General features: G+C 37.1%; 1 protein-coding gene across 1 annotated transcript in view; it reads left to right on the plus strand.

The window, feature by feature from the left end:
• The first annotated feature begins 1,881 nt into the window (after positions 1–1,881).
• The window catches only part of nalf1 (NALCN channel auxiliary factor 1), an 85,911-nt gene continuing 62,147 nt past the window's right edge, over positions 1,882–25,645 (plus strand). The window contains exon 1 of the mRNA XM_046838248.1: positions 1,882–3,988. Within this exon, the coding sequence (XP_046694204.1) occupies positions 3,362–3,988 (627 nt within the window). The 5' untranslated portion in view covers positions 1,882–3,361. The remainder of the gene's footprint in view (positions 3,989–25,645) is intronic.

The following is a 25,645-nucleotide window of genomic DNA, read 5'->3' on the forward strand; positions in this document are numbered from 1 at the left end:
GCAAACTTTGAATGTAACAAAACAAACTGTACAATAGGATAAAGCATGGAGTGCTCAAATAAATGGATATTTAAAGGGAAGCATTTGCCTCAGGAATGTACATTGAAAGACCCTGTGGGGTCTTGTGTTCTGAAAAAACAAGCTTGGTGATGTGGCTTGACCTACGCTCACCAGCACAACAGTCAAGAGTCATGTCTCCAAAATACAAAGAGCAGCTGACCAAGCACACAACTTTGGTGAATGCTGATTATCAGAACAGTGCTGTGGCAAAAAGTGTTCCCAATTTGCTATGCTCTGATTGTATTGTGAAAGCTGAATTGAAATGACTAAACAACTTTTTCTCATAATTGGCCTTTATGTCCATTTTTAAAGCAATGAGATGTCTCACCATAGTCAACCAGTCAGACAACTATCAAATGCTGCATGCCAAGCTTTTGGTCTGCTGTCATGAGGAATGGTACAATTTCAATTAACTTTTGATATTTTGATTATCAAAATTGTCCTTATTTGTGAATGATTGTGTATGCACGGTGTTCAGTCCAGATAATTTTTTTAATGGTCCCAGAATATTCTCTGAATTCACCTCAATCCTAAAAAAGATAAAGCAGTTACTGAAAAATGAACTTAAACTGAATAGTAAGATCTTGTGATAATTGTTTTGTTTTAATTGTTTAAATTAGTTCCTCTACAATAACCAGCCTACGTTCTATTAGAAAGAATACAACTAGAGTGTAATTTATTGTTCTTTATTGTTCTATATTGTCCTATACTATATACAGTATGTAAATATACAGTATATACTATATATATGTGTGTGTGTGTGTGTGTGTGTGTGTGTGTGTCTGTGTGTCTGTACAGGTGTGTCTATGTGATTGTGCGCAGTATGAAAGTGAGAGAAAGTTCACACTATACCATATGGCTGTCCACTGTGAGACAAAATAGAAAAACAAGAACTGACAGCAGAGTATCTGCCCAGTGCTTTGGCTCGACCTTTCGAAGACTTTATGTGAGACAAAGTAGTCTTCTATTATAACTAAAAAGTCGAATACACATCGTACGATTATACAAAACAATTACATACCATAAAGTAAAATCCTTTAAGTCTTAGTGTGTACATGTATTGATTATTCTAACACTACAATGCTATTACAAGGGCATTTAAACATTAATGTTAAAGCACCATTACCCTGTACCCTGTTTGCATGCATATACACTAACCACTTTAAAAGGAACATCTGTATCCCTGCAATTATCCAGTCCACTAATCATGTGGAAGCATCATAGTGCATAAAATCATGCAAAGACAGGTCATGAGCTTCAGTTAATGTTCATATCAGATGTCATAATGTGATGGTTGTTGCTGCCAGACATGTTTTTCAGAGAGTGGGGATCTTCTAGCATCTCCCAAAGTAGTGCAAAATATGTTTGGATATTCTATGTTTTTCCTATGACAATATGAGTGTGTGTGTGTGTGTGTGTGTGTGTGTGTGTGTGTGTGTGTGTGTGTGTGTGTGAGCATGTATGCATGTTATTTGAACACTGAGCCAACACCTATAGTATTGGGTATACTGTATATAATGCTTAATTCTGTAATGTAGGTGCCAATCAACCTTAGTCTGAAGTTTATTGATCATGTTGTTCATTAATAGTTTATGTCTATAAACATCTACAATGGTGGATGTAAATGTGCATTGTTGAATAAACACAAGTCTTCAATGAACACAATGTGCTAAATGATCAACACATTTAGGTGTCTTTAGAATAGACAACTTATTTGCTGAATATCTGCAGTGAACATCAAGAGTCTTGAATGACCAACAGTAGTTTTGAAAAACAAGTCTTAACACTCAGCACTCAATAAGTAAAAGCATGAACAAAGGTTTATTTTGTACTTCTTGAGAAAGTGAGCATCCCTGTCCCCTCAGAACATCGGCAGACAGAAGGAGCCCTGAGCTCTGGTTACAGCTTCGTTTTATAATCTTCAAGCTTTGCAGGAAAACGGTACATGCTGATTGGTTATTCAAGCATTCTCTATGGTTAACAAAGTAAAACAGCTTCTGCGTCACCTCACTGCGCATGACCGCAGTATCTTATAACTCAGCTGAAAGGCATGTGAGGGCATCTAGAGACACTAACACATAATTCTAAAAAAGTACACTAAAAAAGTAAAAAACAAAGTAGAAACATAGAAAGATGCATTTTCCCACTATAACACTTAGTGTTTAAATTAACCTTTAGTGTTAAATAAAACATTTCGTTTTGAATAAAACCTACATTGCTGAATGAACCCCTACAGTGTTAAATGAACTTCAGTGTCAATTTCAGTGAATAAACACCTTCACATTTCAACCCCCACAGTGTTGAATTATCACCTACATTGCTGCATGAACCCCTACTGTGTTATACGCACACCTGGTGTTGAATAAAACCTACATGCTGAATGCACACCTACAGTGTTGAATAAACCTTCAGTACATCATAAACCCCTACAGTGTTGAATGCACACCACAGTGTTGAATGAACCTTCAGTGTGGCACGAACCCTAAAAGAGTTGAATGCATACCTATAGTTGTGGATAAAACCTGCATGCCGAATGGACCCCTACAGTGCTGCATGAACACGTGAAGTGCTGAAGGAACAGCTACAGTGAGCTTTTGGGTATACCTGTACTCAGACAAACGCTAAGCTGTTGGTTCAGCAGTATCGGTGTGTGAATTCGACACCCGGGTTTTTTTGTTTTTTTTTCAGCTGTGCCTTATAACCAGCTCGTAGCGTTGAGGATGACGTAAAACGCTCGCGCTCTCTAGAAGCGTTCGGAAGCGCGCGCGCGCGGCGGCGGCGGTGGCGCGCGACGTAAACGTCAGAGCAAGATGAGTGCGGCGGACGTCGAGGGGGAAGAGGCCACCTCGTGCAGACGCGGAAGCGCCGGATCGAGTCCCTGCGCTTCCAGCCAGAAACCCCGGAACCGGAGCCAGCGGCCCGTGCGCACCGCGGCGGCTCTGCGCCAAGCGCGGGAGCGGAGCGCGTGACACAAACAAACGAAAGAGCGACGAGACCATGTTGCTGCGCACGCGACCGCCTCTTCTTCTTCTCCTTCTTCTACTTCTTGTTCTTTCTCGCCCTCTCGAGCGGGCCTTCGACGATGCACGCAGTAATAATAACCCCATCGTCCCCCAGATGGACTAACTGATTATCGCAGATCATCGCGGAGGGAAGCCGCCGTTCAGTGTCACGGAGGGGAAGTGAAGGTACCGAAAGGGGGAAAAACGGACGCGCGAGGCGGACCTCAACGTCAAATGACCATAGTGGCAGAAAAGAAGCCGCCACGGTGGAGTCGGCCGGTGCTGCGCTCGTCCGAAATATGACCAGCGGCGCTCGCAAGCCTCGGCAGAGAGATGACGGCTTAACGCACCGGCTTGCACCTCGCGAGAACGAGCAACAGTCCGCAGACTCCGAGCGGGCGCAACGATGGCGGCTCTCCTTGGCGTCGCTCGTCGTCTTTGCCGCGCTGCTCTCTGACCGGCCGCGCTTCTGCGCCGAGGCCAATCTCACCCGGAGCCGAGACGAGGAGACGAGGAGAATCGCTTCGGCTCGAGACGCCATTTCCCTCGGAAACTCCAGTCAGCCGGCGTGGAGACTGGAAACGTGCCGCGCGGACGGCGCGTCCAGGAGCTGCTTCACGTTCGCCGACGCGGACCACCTGTGTGCGGGCCTCTCGGGGCCAGACGTGAACCCGAACGACTTGTACCTCTCGTTTTGCAACGCCTACTCACTAATGGATTTGCTGTACGGCTCGACGAACCCGGACGACTTGAACTGCAGCGTGGATGCGCTCGCGAGCGGCGACCCGTCCAGGTGCAGCCTGTGCGTGCAGGCGTACCAGCGCTACGACCTGCACGCTCAGGAGAAATATGAGGAGTTCGAGATCATGACCGAGCGCTACGAGACGGACGCGTACTCGGTGCGAACGTGCATGGATGAGTGCAAGGTAGGGGAGACGCAAACGGTACATTCTTCGATTTTGCTCGGGGTTTTCGACTCTGGTCGTCATAGTAACTGACGACGGTTTCTCCCGGGCGCCTCTTTTTTTTTGGTATGCAATAAAAAGTCCAGATGTTACTGATTTGCCTTTTTTGCACGATTATGGAGTCTATGCGTAATATACGCTTCACCTCGGGATCATAGAAGCGCTATGGCTGGAGAGGCCCTGCATCGAGCATTCTTTGAATCTTTAAGGAATTTCAGTTCTTTTTGCCTGTTGCATTCAGAGGGTACACAAAAACACGGTGTTCTAGCGCATCAGGTTGCAGCTGGCCAAGGTTACTGTGTCAGTGCACCAGCAGCTTCAAAGCAGATCTTTTAGTCAGTGTGTGTGTCTGTGTGAGTGTGTGTTTGTGTATGTGTGCTCTGTTCAAGCCTGTGTGGAGAGGATAAGGATTTTTTTTACAGGCCAGGTGCTCGCTCACATCCGCACCACTCCACGTTTGAGTACATTTCAATAACACTAAATAGGGCACCGGTGCTTCCCCGCGGCTAATCTGCTAGAAGAGCTTCCCCTCCCCTTATGGTCTTTGTTTGCACATCACTCACTCCACACGCGCGCCTCTTAACCACACGCAAAAACTCGCCGGTAAGGTTCAACAGCCAAAACACTGTCACTACCAACGACGAGGTAAAAAAAAAAAGCCGAGGCCGAAGATGGCTGCGCTGATAATGGAATGATGATGTTCTTGTTGTTGCTCCTGAGTCTTATTAGTCATGGTCAAACATTTACTCCTGATGAGAGACGCAGCGCCTTTCAAATGAAGCAGGTAAATTGCTGAATGAGTGGCTGACGTGCTGCGCTGTGTCACTGACCCGCTGGATAAATAAGATATTCCTGAGTATATATATATATATATATATATATATATATATATATATATATATATATATATATATATATAGTGAGAGTGAGAGAGAGAGAGAGAGAGAGAGAGAGATAGAGAGATTCGCTGTTCATGGTCCTGAAATTGAAAAGTGTGAAGTTTCTGCGTGTGCAAATAATCTATGTTTACTATCAGATACCGAATTAAGACATCGTTAGCTTAATAGCAGCAGTTTAGCTTAGCCTAATTGCAGGCTATCATCCTGGCTCTAGAAACATTGTTGATTTTTAAGCATTTGTACATGAGAGAGAGAGAGAGAGAAAGAGAGAGAGAGATAAGTTTTTGTGATGAAATAAAAGAATACAGAATATTTTTTTGCTTTTTTGCCCATGTGGAAAAATACTCAGTTATTAAGAGGGACAGTGCATGTAGGATGTTTTGGAGACAAGGTGAGAGCGGCGAGATTGAGATGGTTTGGACATGTTTAGAGGAGGGACATGGGGTATATCGGTAGAAGAATGCTGAGGATGGAGCCACCAGGAAGGAGGAAAAGAGGAAGACCAAGAAGGAGGTTTATGGTTGTGGTAAGGAAAGACATGCAGGTAGTTGGGTTGAAAGAGGCAGATGTAGAGGACAGGGGTATAAGGAAGGATGATCCGCTGTGGCGACCCCTAATGGGAGAAGCCGAAAGAAGAAGAAGAAAGCAAAAAGTGTTCAACTCTTTCCTTTCAGTTACCATGATTAAATTAGATTTACAGTATATGTAGACATACTGATAATTCAAGTGGCTGCTTTAAAATTAGATGCACAAAATTATCTAGAATGTCACTGTATGCTGTAGCATGATGATTTCACTATAATAGAGCTAAGTAACCAGCATGACAATGCTCTTGTGCACAAGTGAGTGCCATGACATGCCTTCCAAAGACCGGGGTAGAAGATACTTTAGTGGCCTGCACAAAACTCTGAACAGTAAATTTATGCCAAGCCTTCTGGTGTGGTGTCAGTGCATGAGCTCTCTTGTGGCTTAACAAACAAATCCCCTCACCCTTGCTTCAAAATCTAGTGGAAAACCTTCCCAGAAGTGTAGAGTCTGCTATAAAAAGAAAGGGGGAACTAATCCCATATTAATGGGCATGGTTTAAGGAAACCACATTTGTGTGGATCAAATGGGATGTTTGCCAAGCACATACTTTGTGTCCACATACTCTAGGCAAGTACATGCCAGTGGAAGATCTTCACAGGAAGAGGTGGAGAATTGTGTATTTGTATATATATATTTTTCCATAGCAAGAATTGAGAGTATAGAAAACAGAATAAGGCTTTTCTTAGCTGATGGGTATTGATTGGCTGGCATCTCATCTGGGGTGTACCCCTTACCCCACCTTACCTCATGCCCAGTGTTCTTTATATTGAAGAACAAAGCCACTGAGAATGAATGAATGCAGGATGCTGTGCATGACAAAAACACATTGTGCATATGACATGATTTACACCGGTACATGAATGACTCGTTCTCTTGAATTGAATACCAAGGTTTTTCAGGGCTTGTGTAGACATGTGGATGAGTTTCACTAGATATGCTGAAAGCAAACACATACTATACAGCTGCCTGCTACCGAAACATTCACACATGAATATGAAAGTCCCAAATTTTCATTCTAAAACAATTGGAATCAATAGGCCCAGGCTAACCTTCACTTTCACATCTTATCTTTCGTGTAATGCTGTGCCATGTAAATGGAAAGATATATATATATATATATATATATATATATATATATATATATATATATATATATATATATATATAAAGGCATCTTCAAGCAATAGTTACAAACTTTTGGACAGACCATAGTTTTTAATATCTTAAAGGGCTAATACGATTGTTTTCCCTTTGCATGTTGTGGCATTTTGACACACTGTAAGCCATTTAAAAAGGACAGCTCAGCATTCTCCTAGAAAACCTTGTCATATTTAATATCATTTCATGACCCAGATTTAGTCTGCCATTACCCCAGTTAGAAGCTGAGTATTAATTAGACCAGTCAGCTACTTCCTGAAAAAGGCATATAAAGAAAGTTTTTACATTTCTGGTCACAAATATTTTCATAAAATCTACATAAGTCATAAACATGATGGGAGAAATGGTACTGCTCAATGATTTACAAAGACATATTTCTACATTATTGTGGAAATGTACAGCGATTATATAGCAACAGGTTCTGCATAAGGTGCATAGCGCCTTTTTAAAGGTCAAGATAAACCAGAAAAGCCATAAATATTTTTATTCTCCCAGTCTTTCTTGATGGCATTGTCTTAATGAGTATTTTATTGCTGAATTTTACAAAATGTTTTCCAACATTGGATATATTTGTTCAGTGGATGGTTGTGCATTCTGGGTTTCATTGTTGTCTGATAAAAAAAAAGGTGCAAATCATTTACCATTAAGTCCAAAAGGTTCTGCTATGTGTAGGTTTTCAGGGAAAAATACAGATTATCACATTTGGGAAAGATGCGATGAAAAGGTTCAAGGTACATTTTAGTATGTCCTTATTTTCCTGAGAATGAATAACACAACATTTAATGTCAGCAGTTACTTCCATAGAATTCGGTTGATGACAAGAACTAAAGCCCTAAAGGACCAAAAAAATATCAACAGTTTTCAAGATCTTTATTTACGTCCTTGTTAAATAAAACACACAATCTGTTTGGTGTTGGAGAACACTAAGGCGAGTTCATTAAGGTAAGCAAGCAGAGTTGTTTGTTCTCATTATGTTGTTTCCTCAAGGAATAGCAAAAATGTCAAGTTCATTGTCCACACACTTGTTCAACATTTCTCTTGAATGGATTTCAATAGAGTCAGTGATATGGATGAAGGTGGCAGGAGTCAATCTGAGCTTCTGGCAGGAAGCTGCGAAAGATAGCCAGTCACAGCTGTGATTAAGCAGACGACAGAGAAAGAGAGCAAGAAAGAGAGATACAGAGAGAATGTGTAATCACTCTGACAGCGGATCAGCCCTCAGGTTGATTTAATCTGCCACTGTCTCAGCTCCATGACTAGCTACTGGCAGGAACTGTTGCTTTGTGTGTGTGTGTGTGTGTGTGTGTGTGTGTGTGTGTGTGTGTGTGTTTGCTTGCTGTAGCTGGGTAGGGGGTTAAAAATAGGGAACAGACTCTTGAACGTGCACTCAGCCAGGGGTAACTGCTTACAGAGAACAAAACTCAGAGAATGAACAGAGAATACAGACAGACATGTTTTCACTTAATAGTTTGCCATTTTTAGCTTTTTTAGGCTTTCTCTGGCTTTGCTAATACTTTCTTGAAGAGTTTCAAATCCTAGTCAGGATGTTTTCTAGCAAATTGGGCTACAAATGTTTCTTGTGCCTTTTTATCAGGAATCAATATTTTTTTCAATACTTGGCTGTTGTCCACTCTATTTCATTTTATTTATTTAAGTGGGCATGATAAGAACATGCACAGAAACTCACTGACTCACTTAAAACAGTCCAAGCCCGGAACTGAGTCCGGAAGCTGTAAGGCAGAAGTGCTACCTGCTAAAATATGGAATCATTCTTTTAACACTTGATAATAAATCGAAATTAAGTGTATTGTCCCAATGTTCTAATAGTTCTTAAAGGCCATTTTAGATTTTTGAAAATGTAAAGTAAATTTTTAATAGATCTTTTAAAAGATTTTTTTTTAAATATAACTTTTCTTTCTTTTTTTTTCTCCCACCTTGTTATTTCAATTTGTGGTATTTTAAGTCTTTTAGACTATGACATGTTATTCACAGGAAATGCCAATGCAAAAAAATAAAAATGCATGAACTGAACCGTGGCCTAATTTATAATTTAATGATGCCAAAACCTTTAATAACTGTATTCTAACCATGGCATCCATACCAGCTATTATGTAAAGTGAAGAGCAGGTTCTGAATTACACATTGATGTGGTTCAGAGTGGCAGAAATAAGAAATGCAGTTACATTTATTTAGCTGTCAGATGCTTTTATACAAAATGACTAACGACGAGGCCAAATACAATCTCCATGTTTAGCTATTAAAGGTTAACTGTATTGTTACAGTTTGTATGTATAATATTGACACACGTATCATGCAATATATTTTCAGTTTTGTGTAGTTACTTTATATGAACAAATGTATTGGGACACCTGACTTTTCCAGCCATATGAGGTTCTTCCCTCATTAAATATTTCATTCATTTTAAGTAGGAGTTTTTTAACCCAAAATCTCTGCTCCTGTGCACAAAGCCAGCGCCATGACGATGTGGCTTACATCGGTTGGAGTGAAATATTTTTAATGGACTGCTATAGAGCTGGAATACTGACTGCACCCTAGGCCTCATCATACTACATCAGACTTTACAAACAGCCTTTGGTTCACTGCCACCAGCTTGCTCTTCAGGGCCAAACTTACACTTATAAAGAACATCTTATTCATTTTTATCACCACATTATTTGTGTAAAGCTGTTTTGAGACAATGTTCATTGTTAAAATTGAATTTAATTCAATTAATTGAGCAAAATTTCCACAAGCACACTACAAATTCTAGTGAAACATCTTCTCAGTCGAGTGGAGCTTATTATAACAACTAATGGGGACTAAATATAAAATGAGATGTTCAAACAACATATACTTATCTAATGGTCACGTGTCCACAAACTATTGTCCATATACTGTACTGTATGCTGCTGCTGAAGTCATAATCTATTTACAACTCTGCACTACATGATTGAGGATCAGGAAAACATCTTTTGAACATGAAACATTTTTCATCTTCAGGACAGGTAATTTTTTCTACGCCCAGTGTTTACTGTGCTTGCAGACAAACATTACATCATTTTGTTGAGGTCTCATATTACGGCTTTGCAGTAAAAGCCTCTGGCTCATCAAACACTGGGATGAAGCTATAATGAGATACTGGCACTTATGAATTCATATGGACCCTGCAAAGCCACATTACCAATTACACTTTACTTGCTTACTGTTACAGTGCTCTGATCTAAAGTTTTTTGGTGTAGTTCATACCACACTAATTAAATGAACCAAAAAGGAAAAAAAACAGAGCAGGAAGAATATGGAGCTAGTACTTTATAAATGATTTGATAATTATATAAACTACGTTGTGTTAAAAGCACCTTGCATTCTGGCTATATTCATTTCAGCTACATCCTTTGGCTTTCCGCTATTAAAAAAGCTGCAAACCATAATATATGGCATTTTGTGTTCTGTAAAATACTTCTTTTTATCATACATTCTAAGTAGAACCATTCACCATACAAATCAGCTACACAAAGTACACAAAACTATATAATTATGATGGCTTTTAGGGTTTAGAATTAGAGAACACATATAAAAAAGATTATTTGTTCACCTGTCTATTTTTAAGCAGGTAAAATGTACATCCAAAGGCCTTTTTAAAAGCACATTATTGCAGGTAATGGAGAAAAAGCTATTGGAACAAGTGAGGTGGCATGCATGTGATGTTTGGATCCAGAGAGAATACCTTGTGTCGATTGGAAAATTGAAGAAATTTTAGTACCAGTACCGAATAACTGATAAAAAATAGAGCGGTGGTATAATCTGATGGCTTTTTAATCATTCTAATGATGAACACTGCATCCAGCTTAGCTACAGAGGGTTTGGAAAGGGGCTTTTGTTGGGATACTTTGTCTTCCAGTGAGTAAATTGAGAGCTCATAATGAACAGGTATGGCTTGAACAGTGGTTATATGGATGGTTGTGCCATAAATAATTTCTAGGAGGATATGATAATACTTAACTTCACTTCTTACATTACACAAATAAAATGTAGTTGTTAGTAACAGTTACTGGTGTTGTTGCAAACATTTTCTGGGCCTTAAATGTCAACTTTGGTATGACATCTGGCAAATCTTTGCATGAAGAGGTGAAATTTACAATAGAGACTTTAAGAAATATATCTGTAATTTAGGATTTACACCTGTCCTAATGTTATTGAACCTATTAAGTACGGTGTAATTGTTACATCTGTGGCCGAATGGAATCTACTAGCAGTAAGTGTCAGCTGCAACAGACCCACAGCTGGTGGAGTGATTGTAATTCTTTATTTTAAAAAAGAACCCCTACACATGTGCTCCAGTTTCTGGATAAGCTCATGCCAGCCATTACCACCTTTGTTATCAGCTGACATGCTGATTGGATGGCTGGTGCATGAGGGGGTGGGCCATTTCACAGTCCTCCACCTCCTTTATTAAGACAAAGCTGCAGGCTACCTCATGAGGAGGAGGAGGAGGAGGTCTGTGCTGTGGCTAAAGCTCGGGTCAGGTCTTCATGGTAGCATTAAAATGCAGAGCATGCTTGCTCATTCATAAAAAATAAAAAAATAAAAAAATGCAGCTATGGGCTGCAGCAGCCTACTAGTGAGAAACATACAGGCACACCAAGGTCAGTATCCCAGAGCCTGACTGCTGCTGCAGAGAGGATATGCACCAAACACGTACACATACATACACACTCAGATGTCAGTGGAGGCAGGTAAACACACTTACATACAATAATGCAGAGCGATATAAGCAATGCCCTATGCATTATTTACTATTGGAACAAGACATGTCAAGGCAATGACTTGTCTTTTAACCTTAACCACCTTGACTTACTGCCACCAGACATTACAAATGGCCCTGGATGATTTGACACAACACATAAAGCGATCCTCTGCCATCGAGTGCAAGTAGCATTATTTCATTAGCTGAAGATGAAGGTCGGCACGCCGTGGTATGGGATAATATTTCCTTTGAGCGGGTGTCACCAAGGAGACAGAGCAAGTCTGGCCTGCATCATGACATTATGGCCCAATTTCCAAGGTATCCCCGTGTCTAAAATTGTAACACCTGGCTTTAAATTTATAAAAAAAAAAAAAAAACATTTATTACTAATTGCATCATTTTATTAACCTTATAATAAAACATAAGTATTTTTGCAGGCATTGTTCATAAGTCTAAATGATGCCAACCTAACCGTTATATCAGCTTCGGTTAACTTAAACAGCATTTAATTTGACGTTACAGGTGAATCAGCAAACATTTTTGCTCACATGATATTGGCACGTTCCAGGTTTTATTTAGAATATTATAAATAAAAACTGACAAATATATCTACTTAATAAACATGATACTTATAAATTAGAAATTTATAACAAATGTGATCGTTTAATAAAATCATTCTTTTGTTCCTCCAGTAATCATTGTGTTAATATCAACGTACAAGCTTTATGTATAACAGTGTCACATAATGACGGGTTTAGCAGTGACAAATAATAATATTAAAATAAAAATAAAAAACACCTAGAAAACTGGCAATCATTCCAGATTTATATATACAACCCTAATTCCAAAAAGTTGGGACACTGTTAAAAATGTAAATAAAAACAGAATGCAATAATATGCAAATCTCTTAAAGCCATATTTTATTCACAATTGAACATAGAAAACATGTCAAATGTTTTAACTGGAAAAAATTTACCATTTTATGAGAAAAAAAGGTATTTTTTAATTTTATAGCTATAACACTATAATAGATATCACTTGGCAGAGGCCAACAAAAGGCTGGAAAATTAAATAGCAACTAGGTTGGTTAATTGGCAGCAGGTCAGTTTTATTATAAGGTGTAAATGAGTATCTTAGAGAGGCATAGTCTCTCAGAAGTAATGATATGCAGTTTCACCAAATTGCAAAACAAATTTAAAATCTTGTTCCTCAACCTCTATTTGCAAAGACTTAAAATATCTCATCATCTCCAGTATACATAATATCATTAAAAGATTGCAAGAATCAGGAGAAGTAACTTGGCGCAAGGGTGAAAATCAGTGTTGGATCTTTGGGTTCCGTTAAAATTCTGTTATGGAAATCATTACATTGGCTCAGAAACATCACCAAAACTCATTGTCTGTGAACACAGTTTGTCGTGTCATCCACAAATGCAGATTAAAGCTCTATCATTCAAAGAAGAAGCCATATGTAAACATGATCCAAGAATGCAATCTTCTTTTGGCCAATAAAATAGACTGAGGCAAAGTGGAAAAGTATTCGGTGACCAGAAGAAACTACATTTTAATTTATTTTTGTATGGATGTTGCATCCTATGGACTAAAGAGGAGATTAATCATCAACTTGTTATCAGCACTCAGTTTAAAAGCCTGAATCTCCGATAGTATGGGGATGCATTAATGTCTATGGAATGGAAAGCTTTAACATCTGGAAAGGCACATTAATTTTGAAATGTATATAAAGGTTTAGAGCAACATATGATTCTGTCCAGACAATGACTTTTTAGGGAAGGCCTTCCATATTTCAGTAAGAAAATGCTAAACCATTTGCTGAATCTATAAGAACAGCGTAGGTTCATAGTATAAGTTTCTGGGTGTTTGCTGGTCTGCAAGCAGTCCAGACCTTTCACTATTTGAAAACATTTGGTTCATTTTATTTACATTTTACTCAGCCTCGCAATTGTTTTGGAATTGTTGTGTGACACAGAATAAGTGTAATAATGTGTAATAATAGACACCTGATTGGACTTTATAATTTTTTAAAGGTTTTTACCATTTGTTAGGATGGCTTAGGTAGTCTTATGAACACAGTTCTATTGAAAATAAAAGAAAGACCATTCTTTCTTGCAAATATTTATTAAGACTAAAGCAAGCTCATTATAAGCTATGAGATATAACCCCGAATGTGTTCCATTCAATGTGTTTATGCAGTGTTTCTAGGATAGGCACCAGTACCATATTGACCCTGGCCAGCATAAAGAATTTAATGATGATAAATATTCTGTCTTCTCATTTTTGTAGTACACTTTCCCCTGGTGTAGTGGACAGAGTTTGCTTTTTTATTTATTGGGTAAGCTCGCTATTTTGAGCTTGATCGTTAGCACTCTCAGTGCACAAGATATCAGACAGATGCCAGATACACACCCCTCCCCTGTCCCCTTTAAGACACCTCCATTCTTAGCTCAAGGCAATCAGAAAGACACCAACTACCCGCACTTACAGACAGCAGTGATTTGCTAAAATGTTCATCTCGAGGCCTTTTCTCCATATGGAGCACAGGCACTTAAACCCTGGTAAGACCGTGCATTAAACCAGACTAAAGTACAGAAAATTAATCAGCCACGGTGAGTTTGACGTCAATCTTAAGTCACCTTCTCCTGCAGCCAACAAAGGAGCATGACACACCAGGGTTTAGCAGTCATATTTTCAGTGAATCCCAACCGTGTGCAAATACCATTTTTTGTTCTTTTTTAAATTTGGCAGATTTAAGCTTTAAAAAAAACAATTATATAACTAGTGTTCAAAATTCTAGTAAAAAAACTTTCTTTCAGCTTCTCCCATCAGGGGTCGCCACAGCAAATCATCCGCATGTCTGATTTGGTACATGTTTTTACGCTGGATGCCCTTCCTAACGCAACCCTCCCTATTTATCCGGGCTTGGGACCGGGAGTGGCTGCTGTTGGTTCCCTGACCAGGGATCGAACGCTGGCCGCAGCGGTGAGAGCGCCGCATCCTAACCACTAGACCACCAGGGACCCTTGTGTACAAAATTCTAGTAAATGTATGAAATCCTACAGGAAATGTATTGCAGTGAAGCATTTGAAACTCAAACTAACTTATTCCATAAATATATAAAACCAAAATTTCTAAAGTTTAGTTGTAACACACGGAATTAGATTAAACAGTCTCAGAGGCCTTATACTCTACAGATTATAAACCAAACACATAAAGTTCAGAACCATAATACACAGTTACATTGCATTAAATCCGGTTGAATATCCACGACTGAGGTGAATTGTAATGATCAATTTATTGTAATTATGGAAAGTTTAATTTATTAAGTATTAAAGAGATTAATTTAAAATTTGATTAGAAAGGAGTAAATAGTAATAAATGGTCTGGAAAAACAATCAGTGCATCCCAACTCTATAGTTGAGCCTCGTGCACAAAACAAAATGTAAACAAAATGTAAAAATAATTTTTTTTTACCCCCCAAAATATATTTAATATAATAATAAAAAATAAATATATTTTGCATGCTTTACTGTATTACAAGCTTCTAGTGCGGCTTTTGTATCTGCAAATATTTTGCTAGCTGCCAGGCATTCAGCAGGAGATTCACTTCTTGGGTAAAGAACGATTTCACACCTTACATTGATTCCACACTGTTTAACAAGGTTACTCATGTTCCTAACTGCACAGTCATCCAAATGCAGCATAGCTATGGGCAAATACAACACTGACAAGCTGAACTTGTAAATCTGTTGCATATGTATGTGTGCCATGTGTAGTGGAACATTTCCTTATACCAAGTAAAAATACTCGAAAAATCGGCTTAATTTTAATTTTTTTTTTGGGATACAAATGATATTAGACTTACACTTAAACTGGCAAAATTTGAAGAGTTTGTAATTTGTTGTGTATGGAATATGGATAAGCAGGAGGAAGCTTGCTAGCTGTTAAAGCGACTAAGCTATGGTTACAATACAGTTGTACAGTGCTGTCGATATTCTGTAGGACAGATTGGAAATTGGTTTTATTTGACCACTAATTATACTTCAACTAGCATTAGCATGCACTGTATTCTGCCTAACTTGAACTAGGCATCTAAACAACCATTTTATAGCAGGGTTTATTCTAATAAAAATAACTGTTTGTTCTAGTGCATAATAATTAACTTAAAGCACAATGCTTAGTGTGTAGTAGAGAGATATGAATAGAAAGAGTGGGAGAGAGAGAGAGAGAGAGAGAGAAAGAGGGAGTGATAGAGTGTGCAGGAAGCACAGCTTGAGTTAAATTGAGTTAAAGCTAATTCACCTGTCTATAACATGTCCGGTAAGTGGTGTTAACGATGGTAATCACATCCACAATGGTGATGATGGTCAGTTTGCCCTACTACACAACATCATAGTGAAGCTTCCTGCTGTGATGACTAGTGCTGTACCCTGTGGTGTTGGAAACTACTGCTTTCTTCAAGCTGGGTAATTTCATCCTAACTGAGTCAAATTTGTTATTAATATAACTGTGGTGCTGCAGTGCTGGCTTTGTCACTTAAACATGCACTGAAATACCCTTCTTTAGTCTCCCCTCTAGAAGTGCATATTGGCTATAGCACAGAAGTGTGTAGCCATGGAGCTGATCTTTAAATATAGGAACACATTCTACTTTGGTATTAAGTACAATGTAGATAAATTGATTTGCAACATAGTAAATGAAAGTACATTTGGACATTGCGAATCATGTTACATTACTGAAATAGTTGCCATTTTTGCCCTTTGAAAAAAGCAAATTACATTAGAACATAATGCTTTCTAGCAAGGATCGAGATCTTATTTCAATTTGCCGCATCACTGTATCTGTACTTTGTACTTTGGGCTGTGCTTCTGCCTTTCTATTGAACATGCTTAATTTCATAGGAATGGGTTTATTTTTTTAAAAATTGGTAGGGGATATGAACCTCAGTGTCTGAGGTTAGCAAACTATATAACTATATAAAAATAAATTTTAACTTGTGTGGTATATGTATATGTATATATATATATATATATATATATATATATATATATATATATATATATATATATATATATATATATATATATATATATATATACACACACACACACACACACACAATTTTACAGGCAGTGCATCCTTGGCAGTGCGTTTGTTATGTTTTACTAATGATAGATCCCTCAGACTGATCTCAACTCATGTCCAAAGGATTCTTTTATGTTGTGTGATTTTTATCTCCAGAAGTAAAAGCAGTAAAAATGTACAGAGAAAATAGTATCAAACCCATTTGAGACAATGAGATGTTGACATACTTATTTTTCCCCTCAACTTCATTTTGGCTCAATTCCCATTTACCAGCTCACCAGTCACTAGATCTATACTGTCATAGCATTATAGGGTGCTCTAGATTCCACTTCTTTTCAAAATGCTGTTCATGTCTTGCCACAGGCTCTCCCACCCATAGGGAGCAACCAACTGTGCTCGCTAGGACTCCTGGCAATGTATGGCTGTAGCATATTTAGGAAAGGGTAAATCTTTGTGTTTTCCTTGACCACATCTTGAGCCTTAACACAAAAATGTCCCACAGTTTGTACAGAATACATATGGATAAACAACACTATTAATGTGTTCCAATAGCTACATTGTTTAAACCACAATAATTGAGCCACTGCTTTCAAGTCAATGCATATTAATGTGTATTATATATTTTATTATTGAAATGAATTTTTATGAGTTTTAAGGAACTAATAAAATTTTTATAAAAGCTGTAGTTAGTAAAAAACTAAATTAAACAGTTTTTACAATCAAGCACAGGTTTAAATATGTGACTGCAACTAGATAATGGTTATAGATAGCTAGTTAAAAAGTTAATTACTAGTCATATACTTTTTAGCTAGCATTCTACTAGCTAATAGTTAGCTATGGTACACATTTCTATGAAGGAATACAAAATAAAGGTTTTGTTTTAACCCACTGGAATGTTAATGACAAATCAAAAATAAAAGATTTGTCGATATGAGTCATTTTACTGGCTACTTAAACTCCACACACTTAGTATTCTTAGCTACACAGTACCACATTATAATATAAAAGTTTTAGAATTTTTCTTTTTTTTTTGTTCAGATGCAGAAAAACATTTTCTTATGCTTATGGTTATTTATTCCACTGATTCATTGATTGTTTTTGGCTTGCCTAGATTGTGGCTGCTCTCCAGGGAACCACAGATAAGATCAATGGAAGATCAGTTTGGTAGTGTCTGTGTTTCATTGTGAAGAGGATTACTCATCTGGCCTTCACTCTGCTTTGAACCTATGTATGATAGAGAGACTGTGACATACATTACAATATAAATTTTCTTATAATGTAGCTGTAAACAATTGCATTGTTCCAACTTGACAGTTATTTACAATATAATCCCCTGAAATAAAATGATAAAGTTTTTGGTTTGAATTATATGCTGTTGATTTACAGCATTTTATCCACAGTGTGCAAGATTGCATTTTAAATGATGTCTAGTGGATGTGAAAAAATGCTGAATAAAAACTGAACAATTGTACAGAATCAGAACTTCTGCAACAAATCAGCATTAAAAGATATTTATTTTTATTCATTTAGAGATTGTTTTATCCATCACTCACATGACTCTTGCTCTGTAGCACTTGCTCAAAGGTCCAGTGGGACCATTGCTCATAGGAGTTGGACTGTCATCCAGACGATTGCAGCCAGGCACCCCCTATAGTGATATCGTATGGCACAGTGGAGCAATGTTTATGCCCCCCACTGTCACAGTGGGAGTGACTGACACTCTCTCTTCCTTTATCCTTCCTCCTGAGGCTTATTTTGTGTGAAAACCTAGAGCATTTTACACTGTACACTGTACAATCCTAGAGAGGATACAAGTCAGCAGTGCTAGTCCTTTATATATAAACTTTTGTATTGGAATTTTTCATACGATAAGGATAACATCATTTCACAGACTTTTGAAACAAAAGATTTTCCAAATTATTGTAAAATATAGTGTAGATATTGTCATTGATTTTATTTCTAGTCCACTGATTAGTGCACAAAAATACAAGCATTATAGATTCTGTTCCATCAGAGCACAAGCAAACTCTCATCTTTTCCTACTCAACCAGCAAAAGCAGGTCCACGATGCAAAATGTTCCCTCAGGTGCCTTTCATTGGCCCCACGAAAACTCTAGAGATGCACTTGGGTGTGATTTTGTGTGGCTCTGGAAGTGTACGGCATGTTTTGGCTCATCTGAACTCATGCAGGGATGAAGAAATTCAGTCTAGTGATTAGGAGCCTGCGTAATCCAATGCAGCTGAGCAAGACTTATCCACTACTGCACAAATCCTCATTGATGGGATAGCAAAGCAGCAATACAATAGACTTATATTGTGTTGCTGCTTTCAGAAAAAAGAAAATGATATTTGTGCAAACACAAATGGAAAGATTTTCTAATACCAATGATTTTCTCCCAACATGTTAATTTGGTGAACTAAATCAAAATGCATTACTAATTACTAAAAAAAAATGAGGTAAATGAACAAAAACTGTCTTTTGTCTGTCTTTTTTTACTATTACATTTAAGATGATGTTAATGTAGTATCTGGCATCAAGATTTTGGTAGCAGATTCATTAAATTGTCATGTTCCTCAAACCATTCTTGAACAGTTTTTGTGGGGAGCATAATACTTCTAAAAGAGGTCACAGCAAATAGGAAATACTGCTGACATAAAGGTGTGTACTTAATTGGCAACAATGTTCAAGTAGGTGGTATGTATCAAACTAGAATCCACATGATTGCCAGAACCCAGAGTTTCCAGCAGAACATATCTCAGGGCATCATAACCAAGACTAGTTGTCTTTCTTGAACCACTGTTGGTAGGTACTAACCCCTGCTTACTGACTTAGTTGTTTAACATTACAATTTGGCCCTTGTTGAAGTCACTCCTAAAACCTACACTCTTACAGAGCCTTACACTTGCCCATTTTCCTGCTTTCAACACATCAGGTTTGAGAACTAACTGCTTACTGTTCAATAACAAAATAATCAATGTTAGTCACTTGACTTGATTATTCAATTCAATTTAATTCATTTCAATTCAATTCATTTTTATTTGTATAGCACTTTTAACAATGGACATTGTCTCAAAGCAGCTTTACACAGATAATGTAGAAATAGCGAATGAATAAGATTGTTCTTTATAAGTGTAAGTTTGTCTAAAATGACAAATCAAGGAACCAGATTGGCACTGAATGTCTATTTATTATAGCTAAACGTTGAGGTGTGCAGTGATGGTGATGAAATAAAAAGTGTAGTACTGAATCAGTGTGGCAGACTGTTGACATTATGTACAGTCCAAATCCATCCTCAAAGCCCCTGTGTTACTCCGTAATTTCATGGATTCTCAGGTTATAGATGTGAAACATTCCCAGCTGCACAGAGTGGCATCCAATCAAAGAGAACACCATTCAGAAGCAGGCTAGGACGAAGTGGGCAGATCTGAAGAAAGCAGAGGGGCAGGAACACTGGTCACTGGTACCTCAGGAACATGTTTAACTCGACCGAAAGAAAGAGAGAGTGATGGAGAGAAAAGGAGTGACAGGGAGAGAAAGATGTGGGTTATTATGTATCCTTATTGTTGTATAAAAGTTAAGGACACTATGCAATTGGGGACTTCGGCAAGATTTGCTCTGGCAGCATAATTAAATGGGATCAAAGATGTCCCGCCACATCACCGTCAACATGTGAGAGTGAGGGGACGACAGCATACAAATATCCCAGTTCACCAAACACTCTATATCAATGATCCCTCTGGATCTGCTCCTTTACCTATGAAAAACCTACTGATAAAAGGTTTGAGTAAATAAATACGTTTTCAGCACGACTTGAACACTGAGACTGTGCCTGAGTCTTGAACACTAATTGGAAGGTTGTTTTATAACTGTGGGGATTTGTAAGAGAAAGATCTGCTCCCTGCTGTCGTCTTCATTACTTTAGGTACCAACAAATAGCCTGCACCTTCTGATCTAAGTAGGCGTAGGGGATCATAATGGTACAGAAGTTCACTCAGATACTGTGGTACGAGACCATTAAGTGCTTTATATGTCAGTAGTAGTATTTTATAATCAATGCGAGATTTAATGGGGAGTGAGTGTAGACTGATTAAAACAGGGGTAATGTGGTTTTCTAGATCTAGTAAAGACACTTGCTGCTGCATTCTAGACTAACTGATGCTTATTTATGCACATACTCAAACACCCAGCCAGTAAAGCATTACAGTAGTCTAATCCAAATGTAACAAAAGCATGGATTAATTTTTCTGCATTCTGTAATGACATCATATTTTTTTATTTTGGCAATATTTCTAAGGAGAAAAAAGGCGATCCTGGTAATGTTATTCACATGAGACTCAAAGGAATAATAATCACACCAAGGTCTTTGAATGCTGTACACACTGAAACAGAAAAACCATCCAAAGTTAATCAGAAAATTTACCTCTAGCTGGATGCGGTTCTAGTAAAAGTACTTCCGTCTTATCTGAGTTGAGCAGAAGGAAGCTATCAAACATCCACTGTCTAATGTCCTTTACACACTCCTCAACATTGTTAAGATGATCTCTCTAATCTGGTTATGCTGAAGCATACAACTGTGTATCATCAGCATAGCAATGGCAGCCATGTTTACATATAATTTCAGCCAGAGGCAGCATATATAAAGAGAAAAGCAGTTGGCCTAAAACAGATCCTTGCGGAACACCAAACTTTACCTCAGAGAGTGTGGAGAACTTACCATTTACCTCAACAAACATTTTTTAGTCTAGCAAGTAGGATATTATTATCAATTGTGTTAAAAGCTGGACTGAGACACTAAGAGGTGATTGTTTTTATTTTAATATATTATAATAATTCATATATTTATATTAATTATTTTAAGTGTAACTATGAGTGAATATATTGGTTATGTTTTACAAGATGGGTCTTGTGAAAACTATTCTAATTTAAATAGGAGCAAGACAGAAAGATCAATTGTATTAAAACTTTGTGGACACAGGAAAATATTAGCCCTATTTTTAGAAGATCTTCAGTTTAATCCTGATATTGCCTCAGGGACTGATTTTATACAAGAGTTTTGGGTTCTGCATAGAAACAGAAGTATGTGTATATATATTGTATTTGTGATATATTTGATCTTTCATTTTGGATCCGGTGACCTATAACGAATTGTCCTAACAATTTTTTCAAATTGTTAGTTACATAAATCCATGTGTCAAAAAGAATTTGTTCTAGAGTTTCACATCTAAAACTGAAACAGTAGTAAATGTCTGGGATACAAATTGCATCAAACAATGTCTTGCAAAAATATATGCTTCATTGATAAACCAAATAATATTGTGTTCTGTATTAGATTGATGGACTGCTTTTTGTTGTTACCTATGTAATGCCATGCCAGTGTTTTGGAATTAATAGTAGTTGAGAACAAAAAATTATTTTGGTTCTAAAAAAGGTAGGGTGCATTTTTGACAGAGACAAAACACACAATAAACACACACTTGATGAGTGATCTTTATAAATGTGTTGATTGGTGACTTATGATTCTATTGTCTGTTCTTGCTCGAATGCAGCAAATCAATACTGTAGTTATTGCCAATGCTTTTACTTCAATTCTAACCAGAATCACTTTGCTACTCTTGTCTCCATTGTAATCAGCCATTAGTTCCTCATGCAGGAGTTGTTTATTGTGTTTTTTGCAAGAGGCAATCAGCTCTGCATCAGACAAACCAACAGGAGATTGGCTCATGTTTCTTGATTCTTACCATCAGAGTCAAGCATTTTTTTTCATTCCCAAAGATAATAGATGAAAACATTTAGCCTTCTAAATTTTTAACAGGAAATTTTTAACATTTAATACAAAAGGGATTTGATTTGGTTTGACATCCTGGCATTTTGTTGTTTCTGTTTATTACTGATTTCTCTGGAATGAATGAGATGTAAGGATGTAGACAGCTGTGTGACAAAGAGAGGACTGATTGATTCATAAGACAGGTCAATTCATCTCAGCATGTGTATGAAGTAAAGAAATAGAAAGTTCTAGTAAAATCCTGTAGACTTCAAATGCTTTTGGCTTGCTATGCTTCTAGAAATGATTCACTATTTTCTTCTTTCTGGGGTCAGCTTCCCCTAATATAGGTGAAATGGACACGGAAAAACCATCAAGGATTGCAGTAACTAGCTGTCCAGACATAGCCTTTTATTGATTATGAATTATTGCAGTAAAAACTGCAAAAAGAGAGATCATTTCTGTAATAATTACACTATACTAATTTCATCATGACTATAATTTAATCAATATTATTTAATCAATACTATCCAGTACAATTTATATTATAGTTTTTTATTTATTTTAGTATTGTATTAGTGTATTCTTAAAGTTGTTTTAGCTAATTTGTTAATTTAGTAAATAAGTAAATAACATAGAAGCGCAGATTATCATCTTTTCCTTTCTTCTTCTTTTTAAAAAAAAATGAAACCACTACAATATATGTTTAAAAAACAACAACAACATATACATGAATTAAAATTAGAAAATAAAACTGTTTATTAAACAAATATTATACATGATATATAATGTAATTTTCCTACCATAAAGCAGATTATATATTAAAAAAGTCTTAACTGTGAAATATAATATAAAGTTTTTTTTTCCCTTGAGAATGTACAGATTTAACCGTTTACAATTGGCTGGAGCCAGTGTTTATGGTGCTGGGGAAATTGAATCAGGAAGGTCTGGTTCTGCTAAAGCGGAGCAGGGTATTGCCCTGATTGATGGATTGATATGGGGATCACAGTACACAGGAGAGAGTCGGGAAGCTGCCTGCTGCATAGAGAAAATCCCATTTCTCCATTTTAGATGGAAATGGAGGAAATGTATTCAGTGCAATTGTGTGATGTATAAACGCTGTATTTTTGTAACAGCAGGAAGTCTGTGGCTGACATAACAGACACAATAAGGCTGAGTGATTCTGCATTGGACATAAAGCCATCTAAGATAGCAAATGAGTTATGGATCAAACTTACTACTCTCATCTGGCTATATACTAAAATGGTGCAAGGAACACTGTCAATAGAATTCAATTTGCTAGAACCAAAATTAAGTATTGCTGAAAGGAAAAAATTTACAGTTTGATGTTATTGAATGCTGTTGACGTACATTGTTGCTACAAAATTCAGGCTGTAAACATCACATTCAAAGAATGTAGAACGAAAGAAAATAAACTTAAATCTTCACCTAAACTCCTTTTTTTTCCCCACCAATGAACTTTACATAGACTTGTGTGTAGTAATATTTTATGCTAGAATATAGAGCTCTAAACATGTAAATGAGAGGAAAACCAGTAAAAAAAAAAAAACTAGCAGTATCTTCTGATTCCAACATTTTTACTGTGACATCTGATTAGCATAGAATTGTATTTAATCTCTATTGTTACATGTGTTATTACCTAAAGCTACACTGGTCAATACACACTGGTTCAGTGTGAAAGATCTTAAATAAGCATTTATTTACAATGACAATGAGAAGAAATCCATTTCAGAATGCAAAATATCAGACTTTAAACCAAACGGGTTACAACAGCAAAAGAACACATTGTTTTGCACAACTTTCACACAGGAAGTGGGCAAATGCTCATCCAAACTGGACAACTTAATACTGGAAAAAGACAAGGTGGTTATTGTGCTATAATATGCTATTATGTATTGTACTGCTTGCTACATGATCAGCCTATTGGATCATTGCTGGAATGATTAGATGTACAGCTTTTTAAAACTATATGATTCCTCATATTCCTAAACTTGGAATAAACCCGGGATAAATTGATTGATTGCACGTTTTATTAATAATCATTAAAGGTAATTTGATAATGTTGTAGCACCAGGCTGAATTATTAATAAATTATAATCACAATAAAAAATGTAATCCCAATACACCAATGACATAAGAAATTAAATATTTACTTCATAAATAATATACATTTATTATATGAAAAAAATAATTTATTCATATCAGATATATTTTCTAGAGAGGCAGTTTGTTACAAGATTTGGGTTTTGAGGTGCATTTTTATTACTGATGTAAACCAGTGGCAGGCGGTCAGGGCCAGCAAAGACTTCTCTGGTGGCCAAAACACTGTCAGAAGCACTGACCTACATTTACAACCTAAATTCTAATATTTGTTACAAGAAATTGTTTTTATTTATTACCAACTGTTTATTCTCCTTATTTTGTAGCGTTTCTGTTGGCTGCACTGCTTTTAGTACATGTATGTGGATGTTCGATTTTTTGTCCAATCAGATTTCAGCCTCTATGTGCTGCCATGTCAATCGAATCTGCCCAGGGCCTTCAAAGTCCTTACTGAGCAGCACCTACAATACTTACTGATGTTTTGAATATGGAGAATGGTAAAATATAGTTTTTTGCAGATTTTATTTGTGTTTTCTGTTTTGCTGTTTTCTGTCTTTTTCATGCCTATGAATTTGCTGTGATGTTTAAATTTTTTTTTTTGTCACCAATTTGCTGTTTTTATCTTGTCTATTATTCACCAATCTGGTTACGTTTTGGGAATTTACTGTTGTGTTTAAAAAATTTGCATTAGTGTTTTGGGTTTTGCTGAGCTGCTGTGATTCTCCATTTGCTGTCTTTGTTTAGCTACAGTCATCTTTTTTTTTTCAGGAATATATTATGTTTTAAATGTTTTAAATGTTGTTGTATGCTCTCATTTACAGTTTTGTGTTTGTTAGTGTCTTGTGTGCTCTTCCAGGTCATAGTTAAAATCAGTCTGGAGAAAGCACCCAATGTTTAATGCAGTTTGACATGATCAGTTTTGATGCATAGATGAAAACTTGTGTGATTTCTTGCAGCACCTCATTGCATAACAGCTGCGGTGATTTCCCTTTCAACACCACAATCAGTAAAATAGATCTGCAGCTGATACTGTTGAAATCAAAAGGCTGCAAAAGGGTTAAATATTGTTGGTTGTGTTTAGGTAGCTTTGGTTCAAATGTTTAAAATCTAAATAAAAAATACCCTTATGCACCTAAGCTCAAACATATATTTGAGATATATTTCTGAGATAATCGACACACACACACACACACACACACACATACACACACACACAAAACACACAAAACACACAAGAAATAAGCATT

This window comes from Silurus meridionalis, chromosome 24 (genome assembly GCF_014805685.1).
Source record: "Silurus meridionalis isolate SWU-2019-XX chromosome 24, ASM1480568v1, whole genome shotgun sequence".
In the NCBI taxonomy this organism is placed as follows: Eukaryota; Metazoa; Chordata; class Actinopteri; order Siluriformes; family Siluridae; genus Silurus; species Silurus meridionalis.